This window comes from Pongo pygmaeus, chromosome X (assembly GCF_028885625.2).
Source record: "Pongo pygmaeus isolate AG05252 chromosome X, NHGRI_mPonPyg2-v2.0_pri, whole genome shotgun sequence".
NCBI classification, from domain to species: Eukaryota; Metazoa; Chordata; class Mammalia; order Primates; family Hominidae; genus Pongo; species Pongo pygmaeus.
The window spans coordinates 105280498-105307010 of record NC_072396.2 but is presented as its reverse complement, the minus strand read 5'-3'; the positions used below and the strand labels follow the sequence as shown (position 1 = coordinate 105307010).

Below are 26513 nucleotides of genomic sequence, written 5' to 3'. Positions count from 1 at the left end.
TGGGCATCCAGGAGTGGAAGAGGTAGACGAGCCCTCATACAGCCTCTGTCTGATACTGCAGCCTGAGAACAGTCAGAGCTCTGCTGAGAGGCGGGGTGGTAGGGAAGACAACACAACAGGAAGGGGCAAGGGCAAGCTAGTGTGTTTGCAATGCCCCTCCATCTCCTCTGCTACCACTTCTCAGTGTAACCCAGGGGGGCTGCTTCACCACTGCCCTCCAGTCACCCAAGGCTATTGCCATTCTGACTTTCCACTCCACCCCAACATACGCATGCACACATTCACTCTGACACCTCAGAAAGTTTTCCTTTGCTATAGCTCAGTGATTTTGACTTCTGTATGCTACAGACTTGTGCTGTTCAATATGGTATCCACTAGGCACATGTGGTTTTTGAGCACCACATGACTAGCCTGAGTTGAGATGCGCAGTAAGTGTAAAATAAACACTGGATTTCTATAAAGGAACTGCTCTGTGCCCGCATCCTGATGACCTTACACTATCCACATAGGCCACGCAGGCCAGGCTCAACTGCAGGCTGACTCAGGTCCTGACATAACACCCTGTGATCCTCCCAGAACACAGGAAGACAGGCAGTCTTGTGAGAATTTGCTACAAGAGCGTTTCTCAGTCATCTCCCTATCTTGAGGGAGGTCACCTGCCTCCCTCATTCCAGTTAAATATAGGGCTTTCTGCCTGCTTCCCACTCCAGAGGGTATAGTTGCAGGCCATAAAACTGCTTAGCTGTAGTGTGGCATTGGCTACACAGTACCAGGGGGTCCTACATTCATGTTGCCTGTCATCTAGCCCCTTTTGTTGTCCTGTTATATTGTTCTATGGGACGAGGGATGCAGGGAGCTGATACCATTGCTGATCTTGCTTTTTCTGTCTCTATAAGGAATAAACTGTCTGGATCTATCTGGATCTCGTGTGTGTGTGTGTGTGTGTGTGTGTGTGTGTGTGTGTGTGTTTCCCCCAGCTGAATGTGTCAGCTTGCTTGACATTTCCAAAGACTTAGTTAAAAATATATTTTAAAATCTCATTAATAATTGTTTTATACTATTACATGTTGAAAGGGTAATATTGTGGATATATTGGGTTAATTATTAAAATTAATTCCATCTATTTTTATTTTTGTAATATGGCTGCTATAAAATTTAAAATTACATATGTGGCTTGCATTATTTTATACTGGACAGTGTTGCCATAGTTTGGTGAGAGGCTGAGGCAGGAGAATTGCTTGAATCCAGGAGGCAGAGGTTGCAGTGAGCTGAGATTGCACAACTGCACTCTAGCCTGGGTGACAGAGTGAGACTCTGTCTCAAAAAAAAAAAAAAAGAAAAAGAAAAGAAAAGACGGACTGACAGGGTTTTACTTATTGACAGGATATATATATACACACAGGATATATATATATATAGATAGATGGATATATATATATATAAATAGCTGGATATATATATAGATGGATATATATATAGATGGAGATATATATATATAGTGTGTGTGTATATATATATATATATAGTGTGTGTGTGTGTATATATATATCTGTAATCTCAGAATAAAAGGTAGACCTTTAAACTGAATAAATATAATTTTATGAAAACTCAATGCATTGTCCTGACTTTTCTTACAATGCTTCAGGCTGGTGAAAACCCCTCAGATTGAGGAGGATGAAATTTAGAAACCATTGCTACATACAGCTCATCTCATAAGGCGCTAACTAGCTAATTTGGGGAGGGTTGGGAGGATGTTGAGAGGTGATTAATCCGGGTAACAGTGGCAGATGAGCCCAATGGGGAGGTCTTTTTGTGTCCCACAGGTGTTGGACTCATCTGGTGGCCTTATGTTTTACAGTACTTCTGTGGCTTCTTGGTCTACCCTCTCTTCCCACCCCCAAATAAGGGAAAGATATGAAATATCAGACTCAGAGAGTATAACCAGAGGAACCAAAGTAAACAAGTACAAATTTATTCTTTTCAAAGCAGAATTCAAGGGAAAGGGGGAAAGCACCACAGTGAGTGGCAATCAAAGTTAACCAATTTGTTCCCAACCCTGTCCCTTTGTCCCCTAGACTTCCATGCCACCCTTGTCACCTCCCCCAAATCCTTTCCCCAATTTTCATCCTGTGACCAGTTCTTGCAGCCAGCAAGCAGCATACCAGACTTCGGTCAGGCCTCAATACTGCCATAGGGGACAGCAAGGGCATTCAGCAGGCCCCCTCTCAAATGTGGCAGCTGTGGGAGAAGATGGACTCTGCGAGCTGAGCCCTGGCCTTGAGCCTTTCCTTCTCCCACAGCCATTGGTGTTAAAAGAGTAAGAAGTAGCTAAAGTGTTCTTTGTTCCTACGGGAGCCACCCAGCTGAAGAATTAAGTCTCCACAGCCTCAGGACAAGGCCCCCAGTTTTTTTCCCAGAACTGTTCGAGTTAAGGCAGCTACTTTCTTGCTTATCTGACATCTATGTGAAGGGAAATTGGATGGGATTTTTGGCCTTGAAATGGTGCCACAGGCCATGACTCTGCCATTGAAAATGTGAGTTCAAATGCTGGATATAGAGCCCAAATCTCAAGCACACACATCAGGAAGCACAGATATTCCTTAAAATGAATCTGGAGGGAAAACATCTCCTAGGATTGGCCTCTTTCTGGCCTCAGGGTTTCTCATTTCTGTGTTCTGCCAACCCATTTCCTGGAGCACCAGAAACTCAAATTGATTTCTTTGTAGGGAAATATTTCCCAACCTTGGACCTTGAAGAAAATGGGCACTTGAGTCTTGATTCTAGCCTTTCTAATCTGGAGGGAAGGGTACGTGTCCTCCCTAGGGAAGCATAGCGCAGCCTGATGTCCTCCAGTTAGTCAGCCTTCCGTAACAATGCCCAATCAATGTGAATCCACTCTGCTGTCACTGGAAGCAGAGGTATCCTCGTAATGGCTTTTTGGCCTCTATCAAATTCTGTCAAGAAGAAATCACCTCTCAGTCCTAACTGTTCTCTGATACTATTTGACAACAACCCCAGCAAATGCTCACATTCCTTATCATTGATGCTAATCCCACAGTCAGAAGGTTTTCTTTAGGCTATCAACCTAGCAACTCCCTTCACCATCCTTCAGTGTAGGGCTATAAACTACACAGTGCCATGCACAATACCCTTAGGAGACTAATACACAAGAAGATGTCTAACAACATACAACACATCTTGGTAAATCCAACCCCAAGCTGGATTCATAGTACCCAAGGATCCATTTACCTTACTGTGGGAAAATTCCCCACACATACTGCAGTGACTGTCCCTGGACCCTTGAACAATATACTCACCTTAGGCATTAAGGTAAACACAGGACCACAAAGTGTCAGTGACCCCTTAGTGAGAATTCAACTCTTGACCTGCTGCTTCTGTCCACCTACAACGCAAATCCTACATAACAAGATCTACATCTTTTCCACCATGCCTGGCCCACTGCAGTTGCCTTAGGCCCTCAGCAGCCCAAGAGCTCTCAGGTGGGGTGGGGATAACAGAAAAGATTTTCCAGGACTTTCCTAGTAAAAAACTGCTCCATAACATGTACCCGCCTAAGGCTTAGGCAGGCACACGCCTCCAAGTCCTTGAGCCCTCCGTCCCACATTCCTGTCCACAATCTAGGCTCCTACAAATATGCTCCCACTCTGACTGATGCCCAGGTTCTATGGCCTACCACCTGCTCACCATCTATCCAGATACCCAGTTCTCCTGCCCAGAGACCTCATGAACACTAAGGCAGATGTTATGCTGTGCAGTCTGACACCCTGGACCTGTGGCTTAGTTGTGGAGGAGGCAATCCTAAGCTTCTGGACCCAAGCCGCTGCCCTGCCTCCTCTGCGGCAGATCAAACTAGGTTCCTAGCAGTTCTACCCACTGGCCCACTGCTGGATTATAATACAACACCCCAACCATCACTCCCTCCTGATTGTGGTGGCAACTGTTGCTTTCTTTAGCCCTGAGTGAGACCGTAAGAGCTGGAAGGGGCCAGAGAATGTTCTCTGCATCTTAGCTGGCAAAGGCTAATAAAGGCCTGTTTGTTCTTTTCTGCATGGGGTGGGCAGAGCTTGGATTTGCTCTATTTTGGCACCTGAACCATTTAGGGGAGCCCAGGAAAATTCACCCAAGGCCCAGGTCTCAAGGGAACAAGATTTAGAATGAGTGAAGAGAACAGTGACTCTTCCTGTTAGATTCTCTGTGACCACGGGTTTCTGTTGCTTTGGTCTTGAGGACAGCCCACCCCAAACATCAATGGAGAGAGATATCCTAGGGGAGCAGCCAGGATATATCTATCTTTCCAACCAGAGGCTGGGGCTAACAAAGAGCAAGGCAGAACATTAATACTTCAAGAGGTATTAGAATTTAATGTGTGAGTGAGGCCAGGAGAGCACTGATGTACAGTAGATATGTAGAATAGATATGTATGTATATATAAACTTAGGCAAATGAAGTCAACTGCAGGGCTCTAGGTTATAAAGCTCCTCTTGGTAGAAAGCTGCCTAAGTTGGCTCTGAATCTATTCAACATTCCCAAGCCCACTCCCCCACCCCTACTATCTATTCTGAACAGTTTCTGGATAAAGAGATCATAGTATATGTCGCCTAGGAAGAGCTAGTTCAGTTTGAGGATTGGATTCACCTTCCAGAGTTAGAAAGAACAATTTTAGGCACAGGAAGGCCTTGCTGTTGTCTGGGTGGAAAGTGGCCAGCTTCCTGATTTGTGGCCTGTGGCTCCTATGAAGGGGCCACTACACACGGTGGCCAGTTGCAAATGCCTTATGATTAGCTGGGGACAATCAGCCACCTCACCTGATTCAGCCTGAGAGCTAGAAGGGTCACAGCCTGGAAGGGTGTTGGATGGCAGCCATACTACTCCAGACTTGAGGTGGGCTTCCTCTTCCTCACCCAAGGAAAGCAACAATCCCTTGCTCAGCAAGCTGCCACTGTGTCCTCAGGTCTGTGAGGACAGACTCAGAGGAGCAAAGGGTGGCTTCAGCCGGGTTTCCAGAGCAACTCGCAACTCAGTGGGTCTCTCAAAATGCTGAGGACTTTAAGAAATAGGAAGATGTGGGGCAAAAAAAAAAAAAAAAAAAAAAAAAAAATCTAAACCCATAAGTATAGATTTAATGCTTCCAAATATAACGTAGAAGAACCGGAATGAACTGTTCTCCCCTTAAGGAAGGTCTGTCAGGGACTGAGGCTAAAGAAAATGAAGATATTTGAGGAGAAACCAATACCTAGGTAGCATTAGGATGGCTAGCGATCTGTCCTGGAGCTGAAGTAATAGAACACACACTGCCCAGACTTTTTCAGGGGCACTTGGGGTGGGGAAGGTGTCTCGGGGATACCCTTTTGCCTCCCTGAGTTGTGCCAGAGAGTAGGGGTAAACCCTGTGGATTCATAATGCTGGAACCTTGGGGTAATTAGGCTTCTCTCTCTCCATAATTCCACGGAGAAGGAAGAGGGGCCAACAGGTACCGCTTAGCTCTGCAAGGCAGCTTCTCTGCTCCCCATCTGAATGGCCAAGTGATATTTGCCTGGGCTGCAACAGAAAGGTACTTAAAAGGCTGACCTCGAACTTGAAGATTAAAGGGAACATTTCTAGAGTCAGAGGAATCATGCCTCCCTTTCCCCCATCACTGCCCGCACCCACCTCACATACCACCAGATCCCTGCTGCTGCCCAGAGCCCAAATAATACTAGTTGAGGAATGTGGGGCCAGTGGAAACTGGAAAGGTTGGGTGAAGGCTGAGGAAAGGCTTTGACCGGAACCAGGAGAGGACTATGAACTATAGGATGGGGATCTGGCTCCATCAAGAGGCCAGCAGGGTGTTGGCAGTCACATCAGAACTTCGCACACTGGGGAAGGCATGACGGAGTTTCTCCATGATGTCCTCCAAGCACAGGCTGACATCCTGGCTCTTTGATCCCACATCATCTGGGTTAAAAAACAGAGATTTGAGAAGAGAACTAGAGACTCCTTTATGAGGCCAAGGGGCCAGATAGAATTCTGCTAGCTGAAGGGCAGACCTGCCCGCAGCATTTGCATCTTCCCAGCACAATGCCTAATACATAGGTTGTGCTCAATGTACATTTATTTGTAGAATAAGCATATGAATTAATCAGTCAGTAAACCAATCATCCCTGACCCTAAGCACAAAGCCAAGAGGAGAAACCAGTCCCAGCTCCGCAAAGCCTTGGGCAGGAAATCGAGGGCAGGACAAAGCCATGGAGAAAGGGGCTGGGAAGGGCCAGGGGAACTCACCTGCAGCCTCGGTGTCTGGAGTAGTCTGTCCCTTCTCCCGGGGGTGACTGCCTTCTGACTGGTGTGGAGAGGAAGCTAGGGACGAGCCTGCAGAGCCACTGCCATCTGATTCGGTAGGTGGCTAGCAAGAGGTAAGGCATGACTTAAGTGGCTTTGCCTTCCTGACCTTACTTTGACAGACTCCTGAGCTTAGAAGGGACCTGAGAGACTTCATACCATCCCTTTACCCTTAGACTTTAAGAAGCTTTTGGTATTACCTAAAACAGTGGCTTCCACTTTTAGGAAACTTCTTAGAATATTGAATTACCCATTACCTTCTTCCTTTAACAACATGTGTCAAAGGCTCCCAGTTCTTATAAGAATGGCATTGTAGGCCGGGCACGGTGGCTCACACCTGTAATCCCAGCACTTTGGGAGGCTGACGTGGGCGGATCACCTGAGGTCAGGAGTTCAAGACCAGCCTAACCAACATGGAGAAACCCCGTCTCTACTAAAAATACAAAATTAGCCTGGCATGGTGGCCCATGCCTGTAATCCCAGCTACTTGGGAGGCTGAGACAGGAGAATCGTTTGAACCCGGGAGGTGGAGGTTGCAGTGAGCCGAGATCAAGCCATTACACTCCAGCCTGGGCAACAAGAGCCAAACTCTGTCTCGAAAATTAATTAACTAATTAATTAATTAATTAATGGCATTGTACCTAAAGGTCTCTTGCTGTCATTTCAGCTATAATTAAGCTATTTAGAACACAATTCTCTCTGGAAATGTAGAGTTTCACACCTGATCAAGGATCAGGACATAGCATATGTTAGAAACCTCCAGGAATCCATAGAGGCCATTCCTTGGAGGATCTGGGGAAGAGGCAGAAGAGTGGTATTTTCCATTACATATAATGACAATAATAGGTAACATTTATGAAGTGTGTACTAAATTCCTGGCATCATGCTAAATTCCATAAATGCATTATCTCCTTTTATGTTCACCACAATTCTATGAAGTTGGTACTGTTACCGTCTCTGTTGTACAGATGAGGAAACTGGGGCTTAGAGAGGTTAACTAACTGTCCAAACACCCCACAGTCAATTGGCAGAGCCACATGCAAACGCAGAGCTGCCTGACTCCAGAGCTTTACCACAGCATACACATTGCCTCTCAGAGATGAAAGGTGCAAAAAGTAACAAGAAACACCCTTAGATAGCACAAATCTTTCTCTTGCCAAACTTGTCCAAACCCACTTCTTTCTAGCAAATACCACACTAGCAAAATCAATGTTTTAGATGATTTTTGAAGTTTGTTCTTTTAGTATGGGATTCCAATGGGTTGTGAAGAAATAAGCCCTCAGAAGTCTTCTCTCTGCCCCAGGCCCCACAGTGGCTGGAGAGTGACACATAGGGTGGCATGGAAGGTAGGTGGAAGAGAGTTGGCTGAAGATGTGACCATGCCAGTCTCTTCTTTCCCCCGCCCCCAACCAACCGCAGGCCCAGTTCTCTTCAGGAAGTTACCTGACAGCCAGTGCCAAGGAGCTCTCTCTTGTGTCTTCTTTGCCACAGCCCTCAGCTTCCCAGCCCTTCCCCTGGGCTCAGAGGCTGCCCTGGCTCTTTTCCTGTCTCCAGCCTCACCTGCAGGAGAAGCTCCCTCAGACGCTGCAGCTGGGACTCTAGCTGCTTGTTGTGATCTTCGAGGATCTGCATGCGTGTCTCCAGGCGGCTCTTATGTTGCCGAAGGATACGGGCCTCGGCCAGAAGCTCCTCATTGCGGTGGTCTGGTGCTGCCTCAGTGGAGCCATCAGCCAGACTGGGTGCCTCAGCTGCCTCCTCATGCTGCCACTTCAGGCGCCTCAGCTCTCCCTGGAGAATACTGCCATGGAGAGAGACACCAAGACCTATGGCTCTAACAGGGCTCTGACTGTCCAGGTTTCAGATGTCCCCTCAGGCCTAGGTGTGAACAATCCCTGTGCTCTTCCACCCCACCTCACCCCCACCCCCACCCCCACCCCCACCCCCAGCTGTGCTCTTGCTTGAATGGCCACATCCACTTCCTCTCCAGCACGTATGTCATTTACTCTGCCATCCTGAGACCTCAGAGCAGAGAAAGTTGACATTTTGCGTAAGAAATGTCTCAGGGCTTTGATGTGCTGCTTTAGGGATTAATTCTGACCTTACAATCAGGCAGAAACAGTCTGCAAATAAAGGAGGCATTAGGGCCACTGACTCACCTACTCCATTTTTAGATGTTTAGATTCCAAGGGAAAACATAACATAAACAAGAGACCACCTGTCTTGCCTCTTCTCTCCACAATCCTCCTTTTTGGCCCACTTTGAACACCCATGCTGGGTCATCAAAAAAACAAATTCCAAACAGGTGGCCTACTTTTGGGGATATCACTTTTGGCTTTGTTCGTTTTTTCTTTATTTGCAACAGAACAGTCACTCTCAGCCCAGTGTTTCCCAGGGCCTGCAGACTGCTGCTCAAAGGCAGTGTTTCTCAAATGATTCATGGTAAAAATCCAGGTTTTTTTTTTTTCACTCTGTTGTGGGCCAGTATGTGGTCCCAATGCACATGACTAGTACATAGCTCACACTATATGTAATTCATCACACAAGTTCAACAACACTCAAACTGGTCTCTACCCTATTCAATGAGATGAGCCTACTAATTTGGTGCTTGAGTATCATAGCAATGTCAAATTGCTGTAAAAGTTTCTAAAAGCTTACTCTCTGTTTTTTTTTTTGTGTGTTTTTTTTTTTGTTTTGTTTTTTTTATCTTGCCTTGGACTGGTCACAAACTGGTCACAAACTGGCCCTGGTCCGCTCTCCAAACTCTGAGTAGCACCGTTCTAAAGACTTGCTACTCCAAGTGTGGTATGTGGAACAGCAGCATGGGCATCCACTGGGAGCTAGTGAGAAATGCAGAAACTCAGGCCCCACCCAGACCTGTGACTTAGAATTTGTATTTTACCAAGCTTCCCAAGTGACTATCTTATGCACTACTGTTTGCAAAGCACTGCTCTAAGGGGTACTATGAATTCTACTTCATGCCCCATAAGTGGCTTTGACCCTCCTTAGGTCCCTGCTGCCACCTTTACTTTATGGAAAGTCATGCCCTCCCTGTATTCTTCTTCACCATCCCTATTCCAGACCTCAAATGCTCTATGTAGTGTCATCGTCCTCTGGAATACTTTTACTAGGTGATACATATTTCTTTCCACTTCCAACATTGAAAGGTCTCTGAGGGCAGGAACATGTCATACTCTCTCCTGTTTTCTCTATGCATTCTCTCTGCTTGCATCTCATGTGTTCTTGGAAAAATTTGGGTTACATTAAAAGGATTCAGGCCGGGCACAGTGGCTCATGCCTGTAATCCCAGCACTTTAGGAAGCTGGGGTGAGCAGATTACTTGAGGTCAGGAGTTCAAGACCAGCCTGGCCAACATGGTGAAACCCCATCTCTACTAAAAATACAAAAAAAAAAAAAAATTAGCCAGGCATGGTGGTGCATGCCTGTAGTCCCAGCTACTCGGGAGGCTGAGGCATGAGAATCATTTGAACTCAGGAGCCAGAGGTTGCAGTGAGCCGAGATCACGACACTGCACTCCAGCCTGGGCAACAGAGTGAGACTCTGTCTCAAAAAAAAAAAAAAAAATTAAAAGGATTCAAATAATTATTATAATAGCTAGCATTTATTGAACCCTTACTATAAGCCAGGCACTGAGCCAAACACATTATATGCCTGATCTCATTTGGTCTTCACAAGTGACCCTAGGAGGCAGGTTTGATGATCATCATCCCCATTTACAGATAAGGAAATAGAGGATTACAGAATATAAGTAACTTGCTCAAGGTCAGACAGCTAGGATGTAGAAGTGCCTGGACTTAAATTCAATCTGTCTGCCTCAAGAACCCACACAGATTTCTGCTATCATCACACCCACCGGTTCTCATCTTCCAAGTGGGCCAGGATCTTCTGTAGCTCCCCCTTGCTTTCTGTGGCCACACTGCATGGAGCCTGCTGTCCAAAGGCTGGCTCCCGGTCTGTGATGGGGCTGGAGTGCCGCAGCAGGTACTGGTCCTCGTCTCTGCATGGGTGTGGGGAAAGCAGAGTAGGTGGCCAGTTGTTGAACAGAGAAACAACTCAGCTTGCAGCTCAGGCCCCAGGAAATGCATGCTGGAGGATTCACTTCTAAGTCACATCAAGAGGGAAAGGACATATACTGAGGCTTGAGAGGGATGAAAGTGTTCAAAGGAGGCAGAGGCTGTGGTTGGGGGTATTGAGAGAGTGTTTTCAGGATGCGGGTATCTGGGTTCTACTTACAGCCTCCCCCCCGGGAAACAATGAGCAAATCATTTCCCTTTCTGTGCTGTTCCCCCACTCTACCCTCCTTTGTTTCCTCTTCCTCTAGAGGGATCTGAGTCCCAGTCAGGGCAGATTGATCCATGTAGCCAGCAGCTCCTAGGACCTCTGAGCAGGGTGGGGACCTCCCTAGAGACACAAGGCCCCTTCTCTGGGCTGTCATACCAGGAAATTCCCTTGGCTATACTTCAGCCAAGTCCCTGATGTCTCCCAGGGTTAGTGTAGCACTAGATAGGGCTTTGGCATCTTGAGCGCAAGATAATGGCTCCTTTCTACAACTTCAGATGAGGGAGGGCATATTCTTTGTTCCTCAAAGTTGTGTATAGAAGGATGGGATCTTGCAACAGGAAGGGACTTGGAAAGATGGCAGAGAGCTAGTACATCACTCATTTCCTAGGCTGATTGATAGAGGGAAGACTGCCTTTCTTACTGAACACCGTGCCCAGAAAGCAGCCTTCCTTCCTTAGGGAGCTAAGGATCCTAACCACCACACACCCCCGTTCCTTGGAGGATATATCCTTCCCAAACAGTGGCACAAAGATCTCAAGGAGAACTATTTCTGGCAAATAAGCAGCTGTGGAAACTCACATGCTGTCATCTGGGGACAGGCTGTCATTAAAGAAGGAGCAATTTTGACTTTCCATCTCAGCAAGCCTAGGAATAAAGAGCAGAGGCAGGAGAGAAAACAGGATGTGGGGCCTGCTTCCATCTCAAGGACTCTAATCTCACAACAGGATCATTGGCTTTGAGAGCTGCCCCAACTACTCCTAAGTATTGGGCCTTGCTGGCTGCTGCACACCCCACTGTGCACATCCCCTGGCCCTGACTCCATTCTCCTTGCCCCGACTGAAGATCCTTTCCCCTCGGACTTCCTACAACAGCTCCCACCCACCTCCCGCAAACCTGGTGGTACCTGCTGGCAAAATGCTCAATTCGGGAGTGTGTGTCGGCGTGTGGCAACATCGGGGAAGAAGCCGGCCTAGAAGAAAGCAGCAAAGACTCGGGGGACCAAAGACTGGGCAGCCTGTTTCCTCCTCCCTCTCCTGCTCCCTACATTATGGACATGGGCAAGAGCTGATGGGAACAAAATACAAAGACTGGATTCCAGTCTACTTCTCAGGCCAGAGTGCAGGTCAGGCCCAAGCTGAACTGCCCTATCACTAGTGGGATTTACCTTGGAACATTCTCCTAGCCCACTCGGGACTCAGTCCCTTCACAGCATACGATCGGGCTCAGTGAGGCTGCCCACAGCCCCTGCTCAGCCACCAGTACTCACGTCTCACTGTAGTCAGCCTCCAGCACTGATTGCACAGGCAGATAACCTCGCTGAGGGTGTTTGCTGAAATAATGCTTGGAGCGGAATTTGTTCTTTAAGGTTGTGGCAAAGTCCCTCATGTTCTCACTGGATGTGGTCTGAGGAGGAGACAGGGCAGAGGAACTTACCCTAATGGCTTCCAGATATACTGGGCAGGTATGGCTGCTCTGCTAGAGCAGACAGCCTGCTGGGTAATCCACTCTTGCTCATGCCCACCATACCCTGCTCCTAGAAGAAGGTCTGGGAGGATATATGCCAAACTCAACACTGGTTGCCTCTGGGAAGTTGAACTGGAGGGGTGGGGGGCCAAGGTGAGGAGACAGGAGGACTTTCATATTATACTTAAAAAAATTGTCTCAGTTCCTCTAAAAGCAAAAATAATAATAATAATAATTAATTTTGTAGAGACAGGGGTCTCACTGTGTTACCAAGGCCAGTCTTGAACTCCTGGGCTCAAGAAATCCTCCTACCTCGGCCTCTCAAAGTGTTGGGATTACAGGTGTAAGCCACGGCACCCAGACTTTGTTTTATACTTTAAATGCTTTTATATGATGTGAATATTTTATAATGAGCATATGTTTGTTAATTTTTAAAATAGCTTTTCTATGAATTCTAAGGATGTAGAGGATGAGCAGGTGGTAGAGGATTATCAGTCTACCAGATCCAGCCAGTTTTCCATGTATGACTTTTCTAATGTTTTCTTTAAAATGATAATAAATGAAAAGTAAAGGGCATGGTCCCTGTTCCCACCAGGCCACACCGAATTTCTGTGCCAACAGGATTTGAAGAGATGAAAGCTTGGATAGATGGATTGTGGGGAAACAGGTTGAAAAACAGGAGACAGAATAGGGGAGAGAGAGCAGTGGTGGGAGATGGGGATATGATCAGGGCTTTGGGAGCATCTGTGGGGACAGAAAAGGAAAAAGATGAGTAGGGAGCAGAGTCATTGCTGGAAGCTAAGCGTGGAGCTGTGGGTTTTAAGCACAGCACAGGAGCAACTCTGTGGCTGGAGTTCAGGGATGCTGACTGAACTGGGCTAAGGCAGGTATGGAGGACACGGTTACCAGGGAAAACCAAGTGGAGTTTGGGGGTCCAGGTAAAGGACATACCTTTCTTTTTTCCCTCCAAGGGATGAGTAATTAATTTGAGCATAAGCTTTGGTACTGACTAGAAGGGGTAGAAATAATGACAAAGCATCAGGGAAAGACTGAGTGACCCAGTACAGAAGCAATATAGGAAGCTAGCCAGGAAAAACTCAAGTGAGCAATGGAAGGCGAATCACCTGGAACTGCCTTGCTCTCTCTGTTTTAGTTTATTTGTTTGTTTTGCTTTGTTTTGTTTTTCCTGAGACTTTTCTCTGCAGTAAACAGTGAGTGCCCTTTAAATGGCTGAGAGTGTCCTGGGCCAGCTGTGGCCAGGCCTGGTGAGGGAGAAGCTCTGCTGGAAGAATAGAGAGGCCTGAATTTCCCAAACCAGTGAATCACCAGAGCTCCTCGGAGAATGCTCCCCATGGGAGAGCAGAAGACAATGAGCCAATGCTGGACGAAGTGGATCAAGGCCTAGTACCTGAGAGCTGTCTAACCCTCCCACCCAGCCTGGAGGCTTCATACCGGTGTGTAATATTCCATGATGGGGTAGTGCAGCTTATTGCCTTTGCTGGCCCTGCCTGTCAAGAAGCAGGTCTGGCAGATGTCGACGTTGAATTGCTTCAGACTCCGGTACCTTGGGGGAGAGGAGATGTAGTAGGAAAGAGAGTCCAACGTGCCACAGTGACCTCCCCACTGTTCCCCTAACATTAAAATATACACACACAGTAGAAGGGGATGAATGAGGCATGGAGCCATAACATGCCCAACCTCGTATACATAGCAGTGGCTGAGTTCTCAACAGATGAACAACTTTATTCTAGAGACCATAAATCTCTATGAAATCACAAGGCCAGGTTCCCAGGAAGTGTGGGAAATAGCATTGTCTCACCACCTTTGTTTAAGGGAGACGGGAGGGAAGCAGGGGTAAATATCTCATTATATCAAATGGCCTTCTAAACAAGGATGGCCCAAACAGGTCCAGGCTCCCAGGGACCACCACCTACCCTGGAGAAATTACACTTCCAATATGAAGGCAGTCCTTTCTACCAGCCTTGGCTAAGTTGGCTAAAAGTTATTTCCAAAGGTTGTTCATAATAATATACCTATTATTGCAGAATAAAGAATAGCCCTTCAGATCTACTTCCAAAGCCTGGCTGAACTGCCCAACCTTGTAGCATAGGACAGTGAAATGCCTAGACTTAGAGGAGTCATATGATCCAATATCTAGTCTAGATCTACCACTAACTAGCTGTGTGCCTCATTTGCTCATCTTACAAAAAGCAGGGTGATGACAGGGAGAGTTGTGGGTTAGTGTTTTACAAAGGTAAAAAGTTGAGTGTTTTATGATGAAAGTCCAATCCAGGATAGTGGTTACCTTTGTTGGGGAAGGAGGGGAATATAATCAAGGAGACCTCAAATGTATTGCAATAATGTTTTATTCCTTAAGTTGGTCACGGGTATATACTGTGGTGTGCTGATGCCAGCTCATACCAGCTTACGACAGTTGGCTGTTAAAATTTCAGGGGTTTTCTAAGCCAGTTGTTAAATCTAGCCATTATTAAATTATATAAACTCACAATTAAATAAATTATATTACAAACAAAGGTGATAAATACTCAAAACTCATTACTTCCTAATTACTTTGCTACTCTCTATGCTCTTGAGGTTACTTAACATCTATTGTATCTGCATGGTTGACATACTATATAAATGGTGTGCAACTGAGGATCTGTTTCTGACTCTGCTCAGAGACCTCCTGTAAATAGCCTGATATCATTCACAGTGGGAGTATATACATCACAGAAATTAGCAAATGCTACAGATCAAGTTTCCTTTTTTCTTTCTAGAGAGTAGGTTGTGAAACATTTGCTGGCATACCATTTAGTACATAGGTGCTCTTACACCTATGTTCTTCTATACATTTTTGTAGGTCTGTAATACTTTATAATACAACTAAAACAAAATATTTCCTCACTTCCCATTTAAAAACAATTAAACATTCTGCAATAGAAAGGATTATAACAGTATATAATAATTTACAATAGACTAGCTGTAATTATATAATAATTAGGTGACACTTTATTTTATAATATCTGAGTTATATGTCACGACATATTTATTATTATCATCCCAGCAGGTATTGTTTTCCCTACCTGAACCCCTTGATGGGGCACTGCCTACAGATAGAGCACTTGGTCTGATGCTTCACTTGCTCAGCAATGGTGACCCGATGCAGAACAGCCAGCCACACCATGGACTGGGGCTCCAGGTTGACCCACTCCAGGAACTGGGACGCTTCAATGACTGGCTTCCCGGTGCTCTACAGAAACAAGAAGACCAATGGGAATGACTGAGGCCCAAAGTGTCTTATCCCTAGAATGGCAGCCCTCAGAGGGGCAGGAGAACCAGCAGGGGCTGGGTTGGCCTGTTCTCCAGAGGTGTTCACGTTCTGCCCTGTGCTAGTTGAGCTGACACCCTCTCTAACAGGACTATGATTCTAGAGCCCAGAGAACCCTCTGCCCTGTTGTTCCATCCCAATAAACTCCCTTGCATCTGCGTACTTCAGATCAAAAGCCTAGCTTGTAGTCCTCCTTCCCTTCTTCCCACCCTTCCTGCAACCTCCCTTCCCTCCCCCACTCCCCAGTTTCATACTCACAAAACGGAAGCAACTACGGACACTGGGCTCCACGTTGCTGCCCCCAAAGGCTGCCACTTCGCCCAGCTGACGGGGCACCTGAATGGCCTCATGAAGCAGGACACCAAGGTGGCGCTGGTCACACTGGCTGCCTGAGTTGGCCACTTGGCTGAAGAGGTCTGCTGGCCCCACCGTCAAGAATGGCCAACCCCGACACAGGAATGGCCGGAGAATGGTGAGGAGAAAGGGCAGAAAAGGAAAATAGGGAAAGAGCACAGACTGAGCTAATGACTTTTCAAACTGGACTACATAGAGGTCTATCCCTGACCTTCTAGCAGCCGAGTTCTAAAAAGAGCATTCTCTGAGTTCAGAGAGAAAAATCAGGCCAACACAAAGAGAGAATATCAGGGGGAAGGGGAGACAGAGAGAGAAAGAGTGAGAGAGAGTGAAAGCAAGAGAGAGAGAGGTCGAGTGCACTGTGTGTAAGAGCAGTGCCAGACACAGATATGATACTGTTGGGAAAACAGATTCTTCCAGAAGCGGGATGATGGGGTACGGGCTCAGGGGCACCTGAACATGAGTCACAGTCAGGCTGCCATACCATCTCTCCTGTTTATGTAGTCTGACACTGCAGTAATCTCTCAATTGTCCACACAAATGAAAGGAAACACTGGCATGCATAATCCAAAAAGAGAAGCTAATTCAAAACATCTGATCATCTAAAAATTATCTCTAAGTTGTTGTGGAATCTACTATGATACTTATCTTTGTATATGGGTTATTTAAGCCCTTCTAGGGCTGTTCCCTTCCATATCCCAATCCAGCCTTAGCAAACCTCCTCCAGAGGTTATTCTCTGTCTGCTTCACACCTTGCTTAAGGCTTAGAAAATACACAGAAATAGAAGGCAGAGAGCCTAGGTTCGAGTTCTGGGTCCATTACTGCCTAGTTGTAGAATCATGGGTAAGTCATGAACCTGTCTATGCTGCAGTTTCCTTACTTTTTAAAATTAGAGATGGAGTCTCACTATGTTGTCTAGGCTGGACTTGAACTTCTGGGCTCAAGTGATCCTCCCACCTCGAACTCCCAAAGTGCTGGGATTACAAGCATGAGCCACCATGTCCAGCCCAGTTTCCTTACTCTTAAATTGATGATAAATAATCACTGTTCATCCCATCGCAAGGAAATGTTGAGAGAAATACATAATATCATAGCCATGAACATGTTTGGAAATGTTCTCTTCCCTGTAAAGTTTTTCCAGACTGCTGTCATCTGTCTCTTTTCTGTCATATGATACAGGATATATTCTTGGCCATTTGGATTATTCTCATCAGTACTTTCTAAAAAATGCTTTCTGTGTACTTCCATCTCCTCCTCTGGACTGTAAATCATTGGAAGCAGGGACCACGTCTAATTTAACTTAGCACTCACCCCATTTAGCAGTCACACATTAGGACTCAACAACTAATCATGCTGCTACTGAAAAGTTCAAAATGCTGAACACAAGATGGAGGACAGAGGGGAACGCAAAGGTACTATAAGCCAAAGATGTGAAAAACTACAGAAGAACACAGTGTCCGCCTCCCAGATATTGGGGATTATTGTGCCCTGCATGTGTATATAAGAAGTCTCTAGTGACATGGCTTGAGCTTCAGACTGGAAGAGGGCTAAGCCTGATAGGCCACAGGGGAATGCAACTAGAACATCAGGGCCCTGGGTACCTCAAAATGCCAACATAGATCCTGACTAAATACTTCCATCAGTTTAGAAGGAATGAAGCCCGTTGGAGTGACACTGGGAATAGTAATAGGCCTTAGGCCCATCTTGTCCTTTGGCTGTCATGTGTTATTTGCAATAGTGTGAACCAAGAAGCATCATAAGGTAGCCCAAGTAGCCCTCTGCTGAGTCACAAGATGTACCTTCTGCTTATCTTACACCCTTCCTCCTCCCTGCAACACCTCTCCCTCTACCCAACACCACTCCACACTTTGGAGTTATACTCACACTGAAGTTTCTCCTTCACTTCCGTGCCACATAAGCATGCAATGCCAGTCTTAAAAGACAATGCCCGCATCTTTCCGCTGCGACCACTAGGTTTAAAAGAAGAGACTGAGAACACGAATGTATGTAAAGGGTTAACATCTTGGCAATCATTTCCCTCACAAAGTTGATCCCAGCAGAGCCCTGTTCCAACCATGCCCCAAGCTGAGCTGGGTCCAAGTCTACTATGGGAGCAACACCTTTCCACCAGGCCCACTTGAGATATCCTATTGAATTTTATCCTGGAGGCTTCCAGAGCTGAAAACCTTTACCTATCAAAAACATTGAGGAGCCAATTGAGGCTCATGTCCACACAGAGTGGCACGTTGACCAGGATGCCTCTTTCCTCCTCCAAACGTTCATATAAGGCAGTCAGGCAGTGAATGACCTCCACCACATCCATCACATGCTCACTGGCCTGCAGATCATGCTCATTGAAGATTTCCAGGGCTGTGGTTAAAGTTACCAGGTCCACTGGTAAGGAAAGAAGAGAAGGGAAAAAAAATATAGCCAAAAGTAGAACGCCAGGGATTAAATAAGGAGATAAAGCCACCAGCATCACCAAATTTGACTGAATCTCCAGATCAACCATTTGCAAATATGATACAAGCTTGTCCTTTACTAAGACCCTCATCCAAGGAGGCAGAAGGCAGCAAAATGTTCCTCAAATTAACCCAACATGTTTTTATATCCAATGTTCTTTGACATCAGTTTCAAAAAGATGATGGGACATGAGTAAACTCAACTCCTATGTTGTATTAACTCCCAAGGGATCAAATCCCATTTTAAGTTTCTGTCTTTGCATGAGTTTCAACTGCAAATAGGTTCATCTGTAAGTTTTGTTCTGAGAACCTAGACACCAGCAATGAAGGCTCAGGTACGGTTGGGGAAATGTGACATATATCAAGAGGACATCTTAATTACCCCCAAATGCTGGCTCAGCCTAGCCAGACATGCCTGAGCCAGGAAGTCTGAATGAACAGTGTCTCCGAGAAAGGCCAGAAGGCATATTATATCCACAGCCACACTGTTCCCTAACCACTGGTATTTGCTTCAACAGTTTTGCTGCTACATCCAATAACCCCAAGATGGCAAATCATGGGTTGCAGTACTTCCTGTCACAAAGCAGTTGCTTGATTATACATACTGAGCATGGGAAAAGAGTCAAGGAGGAGCATAACAGTGGGGTTAATTTGGAAACACGTCTGGGGCCTAGCGAGAGTGGAAGGGAACTGGAAAGAGCAGAAGTTGACAGCTAGCATATTGCAGGCTTTGGAGAGTTTCCACCAAGCCAATCAACAACCTTTGCCAAGGTGGGAGGAAAATGAGAAACAGCAGACAGATGAGGAACAGGAGAGGGGTGGTGAACGTCATAGGGAAGTACAACAGGAGACGTACAGCGCAGGGCTTTCTGGACTCTGCGGAGTTTCATGGCAGTGCGATAAGCTGAGAATTTAATGTTGTTCAGATCAGCTGCAAAGAATGGAGAGAGACCAACTCAGATCAGAAAAATTCAAGTTGAAGCCACAACAAGATACCATCTTACACCCACCAGACTGGCAACAAATAGATGTCTGACAACAGCAAGTGTCAACAAGAATGGGGATGAATGAGAACTGCCAGTGAAAGTGTGAACTGACACAATCATCTTTGAAAACAACTTGGTATCACCTAGTAAAATGGAACAGTCACATATCCCACCACCCAGCCAGCTATATATCCCAGAGCAGTGACTTGCAAATGCTTTTTGATCAAGACTTACAGTATGAAATTCATTTTATAGCATACATGTGTATATGTAAAAATAACTAAATCAAACATTTCAGGAAGCAATTCCTTACTAGATTGGATAGAGTAAAAACAACAAAATTAATATCAACTATGACTCTTGCTAAGGATCTGTTGCATATTAATATTTCCTGGTCTATTTCAGTTTTTTAAATGTTTGTCACAACACACTGAAATGATGTTATGACCTGTAGACTGAAAAACATGCCCCAGAGAAATCTTTGCACACACGTACTGGAAGACACATACAAGAAACTCCTCAGCAGCACTGTCCTCATTAGCTTAAAACAAGAAATGACCCACATGTCTGTCAACAGCAGAAACTGTGCTATATACAATGGAACATTCTATAGTGGTAAAAAAGAATAAACTGTAGTCACATGCATCAGCATGGATAAAATGTGCAACAAACATAATGATGAGTCTCTCACAGTAGGCAAAGATAAGGCACGCAAGAGTCACACTCATCACAGCCTGGACAGTCTTTTAAAGCAAATCAGACTTCACATCTGTAAGAATAATGCACTAATCCAGTGATAAAATGGTCTAGAGGGGAATGTAGAGCCTCCAGTTGAGAAAGGTGCAAGGGTAAAGGAAGGCAGGCTGTTGGAGAAACGATGAGGCACTCATTCCCTCTCCCACCTGCTTATTGACTGCGATTCTCTTCTATTCTTTTTAGAACCACTTTATTGAGTTATAGCTGATATACAAAAAGCTGTACAGATTCAATGTCTACAAGTTGATGAGTTTGGAGACAAGTATGCATCTATGAATCCATCACCCCAATCTATGCCATTAGTACATCCATCACTTCCAAAAAGTTCCAACTACCCTCTTTATTGTTTTTTTCTCTAAGAACACTTAACATAAGATCTACCTTCTTAGCAAATTTTTAACGATACAATCCAGTATTGTTCACTATAGGTACTATGCTGCCCCGTAGATCTCTAGGACTTATCCATCTTGTATAATTGAAACTTCTTTGTACTCTTGACCAGTATCTCCCCATTTTCCCCTCCTCTCAGCCACTGGCAGCCACCATTCTACTCTCTGCTTCTATGAGTCTGTCTATTTTAGATTCCTTACACACATGAGATCATGTACTATTTGCCTTTTGTTTCTGGCTTATTATTTCACTTAGCACAATGTCCTCCAGGTTCATCCACATTGTTTCAAATGGCAGTATTTCCTTCTTTCTAAAGGCTGAATATTCCACTACATGGATATACCACATTTTCTTTATCCATTCCTCTGTAGATGGACATTATAGGACAAAGGCAGCTGTGTATATGCCCACCCTATACACGAAGCCCACATTCTTACCTAGGGTTTGGTATAACTCTGTCATCTTGGGATGGTCCCAGCATGTGGTCTGAGCCTGGTGGCTACAAACAATAGCATCAATAGCACCAGCATCTATACCACCCACCCACCCCCACACTCAGGTGTGCACACCACTCAGTGACAGGTTGGATGCAAGAAGCTGCAGGATTCGAGGGTAAACCCAAGATGCCAAAGCCCAAGGGTTCACCTTTACCCAAGTAGAATCTTGAGATCTTGATATGAGTAGGAGAAAAACCGAACTGGATGGAGGAATCCCAACAGACAGAGTGACAAGGACAGGTAGCAAAAAGGCAGGAGAGGGAGGGGGTGGGCAGGTGACTGACCCACTTCTGATTCAGATGGTCACTCACTTGATGTAGTAGGGAACTTTATTGGGTGAAATTGCTCTTTCCCAGGGAACCTGGACAGAGGCTGGTAAAGGAGAAGAGAAAGAGAAAAAAAGGTGGCCACTAATGCTCTTAAGGCCCCCAGCTACTCCCTTGCTCTATCCTCCCAAAGAGGTGGTCAAGCCCAAAAGGGGATGTCTGAATTTCATTGCCAGCTCTTAACAGCCTCTGAGGGTGGGGCAAAGAGTTCTAATGAACACGCTTCTCTCCCTGATGTTAGGGCAAGGCAAGGAGAAGAGGTTGTCACCAATATCCTAACATACCAGAGATGTGGCAAGGGCATGAACAGGAATACTTGGCCTTGGCCACTCTGACAATCTTCTCCCTGAGCAGACTGCCATTTCTACCCATCAGCTGCAGGCAGCTGGATTACTCTTGCGGATATGAAGTAGACTCCACTTTCCTCTTAGGGCTCAAAGCTCTTCCCCTAGAAGATCAAGTTTCTCAGTCCTGTGGGACTGTAGGTAATGGTACTGCCCATTTCTCTCTCTCTCATGAGGAACTCTGGAAACTCATGCCTCTCTCTGCCTGTGTCTATCTTTTGGACCTTCCAGGAATGGCTCAGTTTACATGGTCAGCTTGCTCACTGCAGTTTTCCTCCGTACAAGAGTCCTCCGCCTGCAGGTATAGCTGTATGCCAATGATTATAATAGCAACAATTTTAACCACATTTAACATTTACTGAGCTCCTACTATGTGCCAGATATTATGCTCATTGCTTTGTGTGCAATCTCATTTTTCTGTCTGTATATTCTCACCACCTCCACTGCTATCAGCCCCCCAGTCTGGGCCACCATAATCCCTCACCTGGATTATTGCAATGTACCTCCAAATAGGCCTCCCTGTTCCCACTCTTGCTCCCCAGTAGTCTCTTCTCAACACCCTGACTCTGTTGAAACATAAGGCAGATCATGCCATCCCTTGGCTCAAACCCTGCCAATGGTTCTCCGTTGTACTGAGAATAAAATCTGAAGTTCTTCCCATTGCCTACAAGGCCTTACGTGCTCCAGCCTCCCCTACTCCCCCACACTTTGCTCTCCTTACTGTTTCTCGGACACATCCTTACCTTAAAGTTGTGAAATATGCTGTTCCCTCTGCCTGGTATGCTCTTCCCTCAGCTATCATCCACACAGTTCATCCCTTCACCTACTTTAGACCTCTGTTCAATTGCCACCTTCTCAGTGAGGCCTCTGCTAACCACCCTGTTCAAAATTGCAACACCTCCGTGCTTAAGTCCAGCACTCCCTATCCACGCCTTCCCTGCATTAATTTTTTCCATAGCCCTTGTCACCAAGTAACCTTATATATATTTTACTTATTTGTTTGTGGTCTGGTTTCCCCAGCTAGAATATAAGCTGTCTAAGGATTTCTGTGTGTTTTGTTTACTGATGCAGCCCCAGTGCCTAGAGCAGTATCTGGCCCACAGAAGGCCCTCAATAAATATTGTTGAAAAAATAGTCATTTAATTCCCATAACCTGATGAGCTAGGTAATATTTTTCCTTCTTTTTACAGATGGGAAAATTGAGGTTCAGAAAGAGTAAGCTATTTTTTTTTTTTCGAGCCTGCACAGCTATTAGGTTGAGGTGCTGTGCCTCAGACCCAGATCTCTCCGATTTGAGAGATTGTTCTTTTTTTTTTTTTTGAGATGGAGTTTCATTCTTGTCGCCCAGGCTGCAACCTCCACCTCCTGGGTTCAAGCAATTCTCCTGCCTCAGCCTTCCAAGTAGCTGGGATTACAGGCACCCGCCACCATGTCCAGCTAATTTTTGTATTTTTAGTAGAGATGGAGTTTTGCATGTTGGCCAGGCTGGTCTCAAACTCCTGACCTCAGGTGATCCGCCCATCTCAGCCTCCCAAAGTGCTGGGATTACAGGCGTGAGCCACCACGCCCAGCCGAGAGACTGTTCTTTTAGCCACTATACCACACTGTTTTATCCTTACTGCTTCTCGGATGTCAAGGTATGCTGGGCTCCCACTAGGGCCCCAGGGGATAACAATAGACTCTCCAGGAAGATGGCTGAGGTTCTGCTAAGTGGAGTCCAGTTTGGTTCACGTACAGGAGAGAAAGTGCTGTGACCCAGGCCCAAAGTCCCGGTGGGCATCCTGGAGCTGCTTAAGCCTCTCACTAACTGACGCCTATGGAAAGAACAGAGTGAGGTCAGTAGATTCATTCCAGCTGTTTAGAGTGGGATCCCCAGGTGCCTCTGGGAATCTTTATGAGCTTCCTCAGGGACTGGCTTTTCTCTGGTTCCAGCCTCTCCCACTGTCACTCAACTCCTAGCCATCCCCCAGAACTCCCAAAGGTCACAGCAGAGCATCCCTAATTCCAGGGCAGTCACTCTTCCCCTGCCCCTGTCTACCCTGAGGGCCCAAATCCAGAAAGACCCCTCTTATTCATTTTAATCATTCCCTGCAGCTTAGAGGTTGAAAAGCCCATTCCCTAGCCCCACATTTTCCACTCCTCTTTTCCCATGCAGATCCTATTTCCATACCCCTGAAGAAGTTTCTCCCAAGCCTAGTTATATGGAGGCACCTCCCCATGGTTCACTCCAGGCTGCTCTTCTACCTGTAGTTGTTTCCATCGGACGTTGATCTGTTCCAGGGCCTGGGAATTCTCCATTGACAAGTGCACATCAGAAATGGCAAGTTGGTGGGCCAGATCATTCACCAACTTTACTCCATCTTTCATGGGGGAGAATTCTTCTTTGAACAGCTGGAGAACCAGGACCCAAGTGCCACAGCAGACAGAGTGGGAAAGAAGAAACATTAGTCATTCACCTCTACTCTTCCCTCTTCACCCAGAGGTTTTGTTTCAATAACACAGCCTAGTGCTTGCCTATTAGGGCAGCCAGACTAAGGTGTGGGTGGCCACTGTCCTTATCCTCTTCCTCTCATCCTCAGAAAACACCAGGAAAAGAAAAGAAAGTAAAAAAAACAGAAGAGACTCCAGCCAAACCAGCCCCAAATCTAGCACATTAACTGACAGCAACTCAGTTGTAGCCCACGCCAACAGTGGAGTCTCAGCAGCAGAAACATTGTCAGGGTCTGGGGAGAGTGTCAGGTCTCAGGGTAGACTGTAGTCAGGGGAGGGGGCTTGCATACCTTAATAGCCTGGATGTGCTCTGGGAGTGAATCAATGAAGAGATCCCCAATGGGCTCCCAAGTGGCTCGGACTCCCTCAGCTTGGCTCAGAGTAGTGCTTAGTTCCTCCATCGCCCCTTGAATCTCCAAGAGCTGCTCCAGAGTCCGCTCAATGTGACGGTGCTGGTCCACACAGCGGGCTGTCAGCTTCTCCCACAGTTCACTGGCCACCGTCGCCTGCTTCCATACAAAGCGGCTGAGATTCTGGATCCGCTGTTTCGGGGAGGTATCTGCAAGAGGAGGCAGGAAGCCAGGTTAGGCCAACTAGGCAGGGTCAGCTCAGAGAAAGAGACAGAAACAGCCCTTTATAAAATGTGTGTGTATGTGTGTGCGCACATGTGGGCATGTTTGTGTATATATTCATACACACACAAATACATATTTTTCCATGGTTGAGCCCTTTAATACAGTCACTTTTTTTAAAAAAACTGTTTATTTTTAAATCATTGTAGAGTCATAGGCAGTTATAAGTAATAACACAGAGATTTCATGTACCCTTTACCCAGTTTCCCCAAATGACAACATCTTGCAAAACTACAGTATAATATCATAATCAGGATATTGACATTGACATAATCTACCAATTTTGTCCAGGTTTCCCCAGTTTTACTTGTATTTGTGTGTGTGTGTGTGTGTGTGTGTGTACACGTGTGTTTAGTTATATGTGATTTTATCACATGCGTTGGTTTACATATCCGCCACCACAGTCAAGAGACCATATTGTGTTTTTCCAGTTACTATATCATGAGGATTTCCTCATATTTTAAAACAGTAGGAAATGAAAAAGTAAGACATTATAAGAGGCATAGTGAGGCAAGCCATCTAGAGACCTATTCATACGACCCTGGAATGTGATTTTGCATTAGTTTCTGTTGCCCACTTCCAGCCAAAGGGAGGCATTTTATGAAGGCTCAGCCCAGGAGAAGTTGGTATAATGTGTCCAGCTTTTCCACTTAGGCTCCTAATCTGTAGATTTATTCTTCCTCCCTCAGATCTCTCCTCAGAAGATCCAGAGCCCCATAGCCCCAGGCTAACTAGAATTGTGCTGCTCTTTCTAGAGCTTGTCCTATCTGAGGCCCATTGGGCATCAAATTAAGTACTAGCCCTCCCATCGAAGGGCCAGAAATAAACTGAGAAGGGCATATGGCATTGACAAAGGGCTCAATTCATGAAGGGTCCTTTCAGGCTATTCATAATCCATCTCAGAGGGTTGAAGATTCTTTTTGGAGAAGAGGGCTTGCTGGACCACCACTCAGATCTAGTCACCATGAGTCCCATCCCACTGCCTTATTTGAATTTAGACCAGAGTGGCCCTGTCTATCAAGGGAAGGGGCTAGAAGTTATTGGAGTCAGTATCAAAGAGTCACAGTTGGCTGGGTGCAGTGGCTTACACCTGTAATCCCAACACTTCAGGAGGCCAAGGCAGGCCAATCACTTGAGCCCAAGAGTTCAAGACCAGCCTGGCCAACATGGCGAGACCTGGTCTCTTCAAAAAACACAAAAATTAGCTGGGTGTGGTAGCATGCGCCTGTAGTCCCAGCTACTCAGGATGCTGAGGCTGAGGCTGGAGGATAGCTTGGGCCTGGGAGGTCAAGGCTGCAATAAGCTGTCACCACGCCACTGCACTACAGCCTGGGTTATGGAGCGAGAGGCTGTCTCAAAAACAAAGACTAAACACAAAAAATCCCAAAGAGTCATAGTCAATTTGCCTTTCAAAGGCAATCACCACCTAACTTTTTAGATTTTATAAAGGTTTATTATTTGCTGGTTTGCATGTCCCTCGATGTTGGAATAAAGCAGTATTTTAAAATTATGATTATTTTACTTTGTTATTTTATTGTATATTATTTATTTTTGGAGTCAGGGCCTTGCTCTGTTGCCTAGGCTGGAATGCAGTGGAGCAATCATAGCTCATTGCAGCCTCGAACTTCTGGGCTCAAGTGATCCTCCCATTTCAGCCTCTCAAGTAGCTGGGACTACAGGCACACACCACAAAACCTAGCTAATTTAAAAAAAAATTTTGGGCCAGGCGTGGTGGCTCACGCCTGTAATCCCAGCACTTTGGGAGGCCGAGGTGGGTGGATCATGAGGTCAGGAGATTGAGACCATCCTGGCTAACACAGTGAAACCCCATCTCTACTAAAAATA

At 45.9% G+C, this 26513-nt stretch overlaps 1 protein-coding gene across 4 annotated transcripts in view; it reads right to left on the bottom strand.

Annotated features, from left to right (window-relative positions):
- Positions 1-1951: 1951 nt before the first annotated feature.
- The window catches only part of DRP2 (dystrophin related protein 2), a 44510-nt gene continuing 19948 nt past the window's right edge, over positions 1952-26513 (bottom strand). For 3 of the 4 annotated variants that reach the window (XM_054472555.2, XM_063660707.1, XM_063660708.1), the window contains 18 exons: positions 24327-24595; positions 23791-23937; positions 23282-23360; positions 21188-21248; positions 20817-20878; positions 19104-19178; positions 17978-18179; positions 17670-17755; positions 15689-15846; positions 15186-15352; positions 13555-13666; positions 11906-12042; positions 11543-11608; positions 11218-11283; positions 10211-10354; positions 7900-8137; positions 6283-6403; positions 1985-5955 (listed from right to left, as the gene is read on the bottom strand). In XM_054472555.2, coding sequence (XP_054328530.1) covers positions 5831-5955; positions 6283-6403; positions 7900-8137; positions 10211-10354; positions 11218-11283; positions 11543-11608; positions 11906-12042; positions 13555-13666; positions 15186-15352; positions 15689-15846; positions 17670-17755; positions 17978-18179; positions 19104-19178; positions 20817-20878; positions 21188-21248; positions 23282-23360; positions 23791-23937; positions 24327-24595 — 2315 coding nt within the window. In that variant the 3' untranslated portion in view covers positions 1985-5830. Of the gene's footprint in view, positions 5956-6282; positions 6404-7899; positions 8138-10210; positions 10355-11217; positions 11284-11542; positions 11609-11905; positions 12043-13554; positions 13667-15185; positions 15353-15688; positions 15847-17669; positions 17756-17977; positions 18180-19103; positions 19179-20816; positions 20879-21187; positions 21249-23281; positions 23361-23790; positions 23938-24326; positions 24596-26513 lie in introns of all 4 variants that reach the window. The other variant, XM_054472557.2, reaches the window with a different exon arrangement.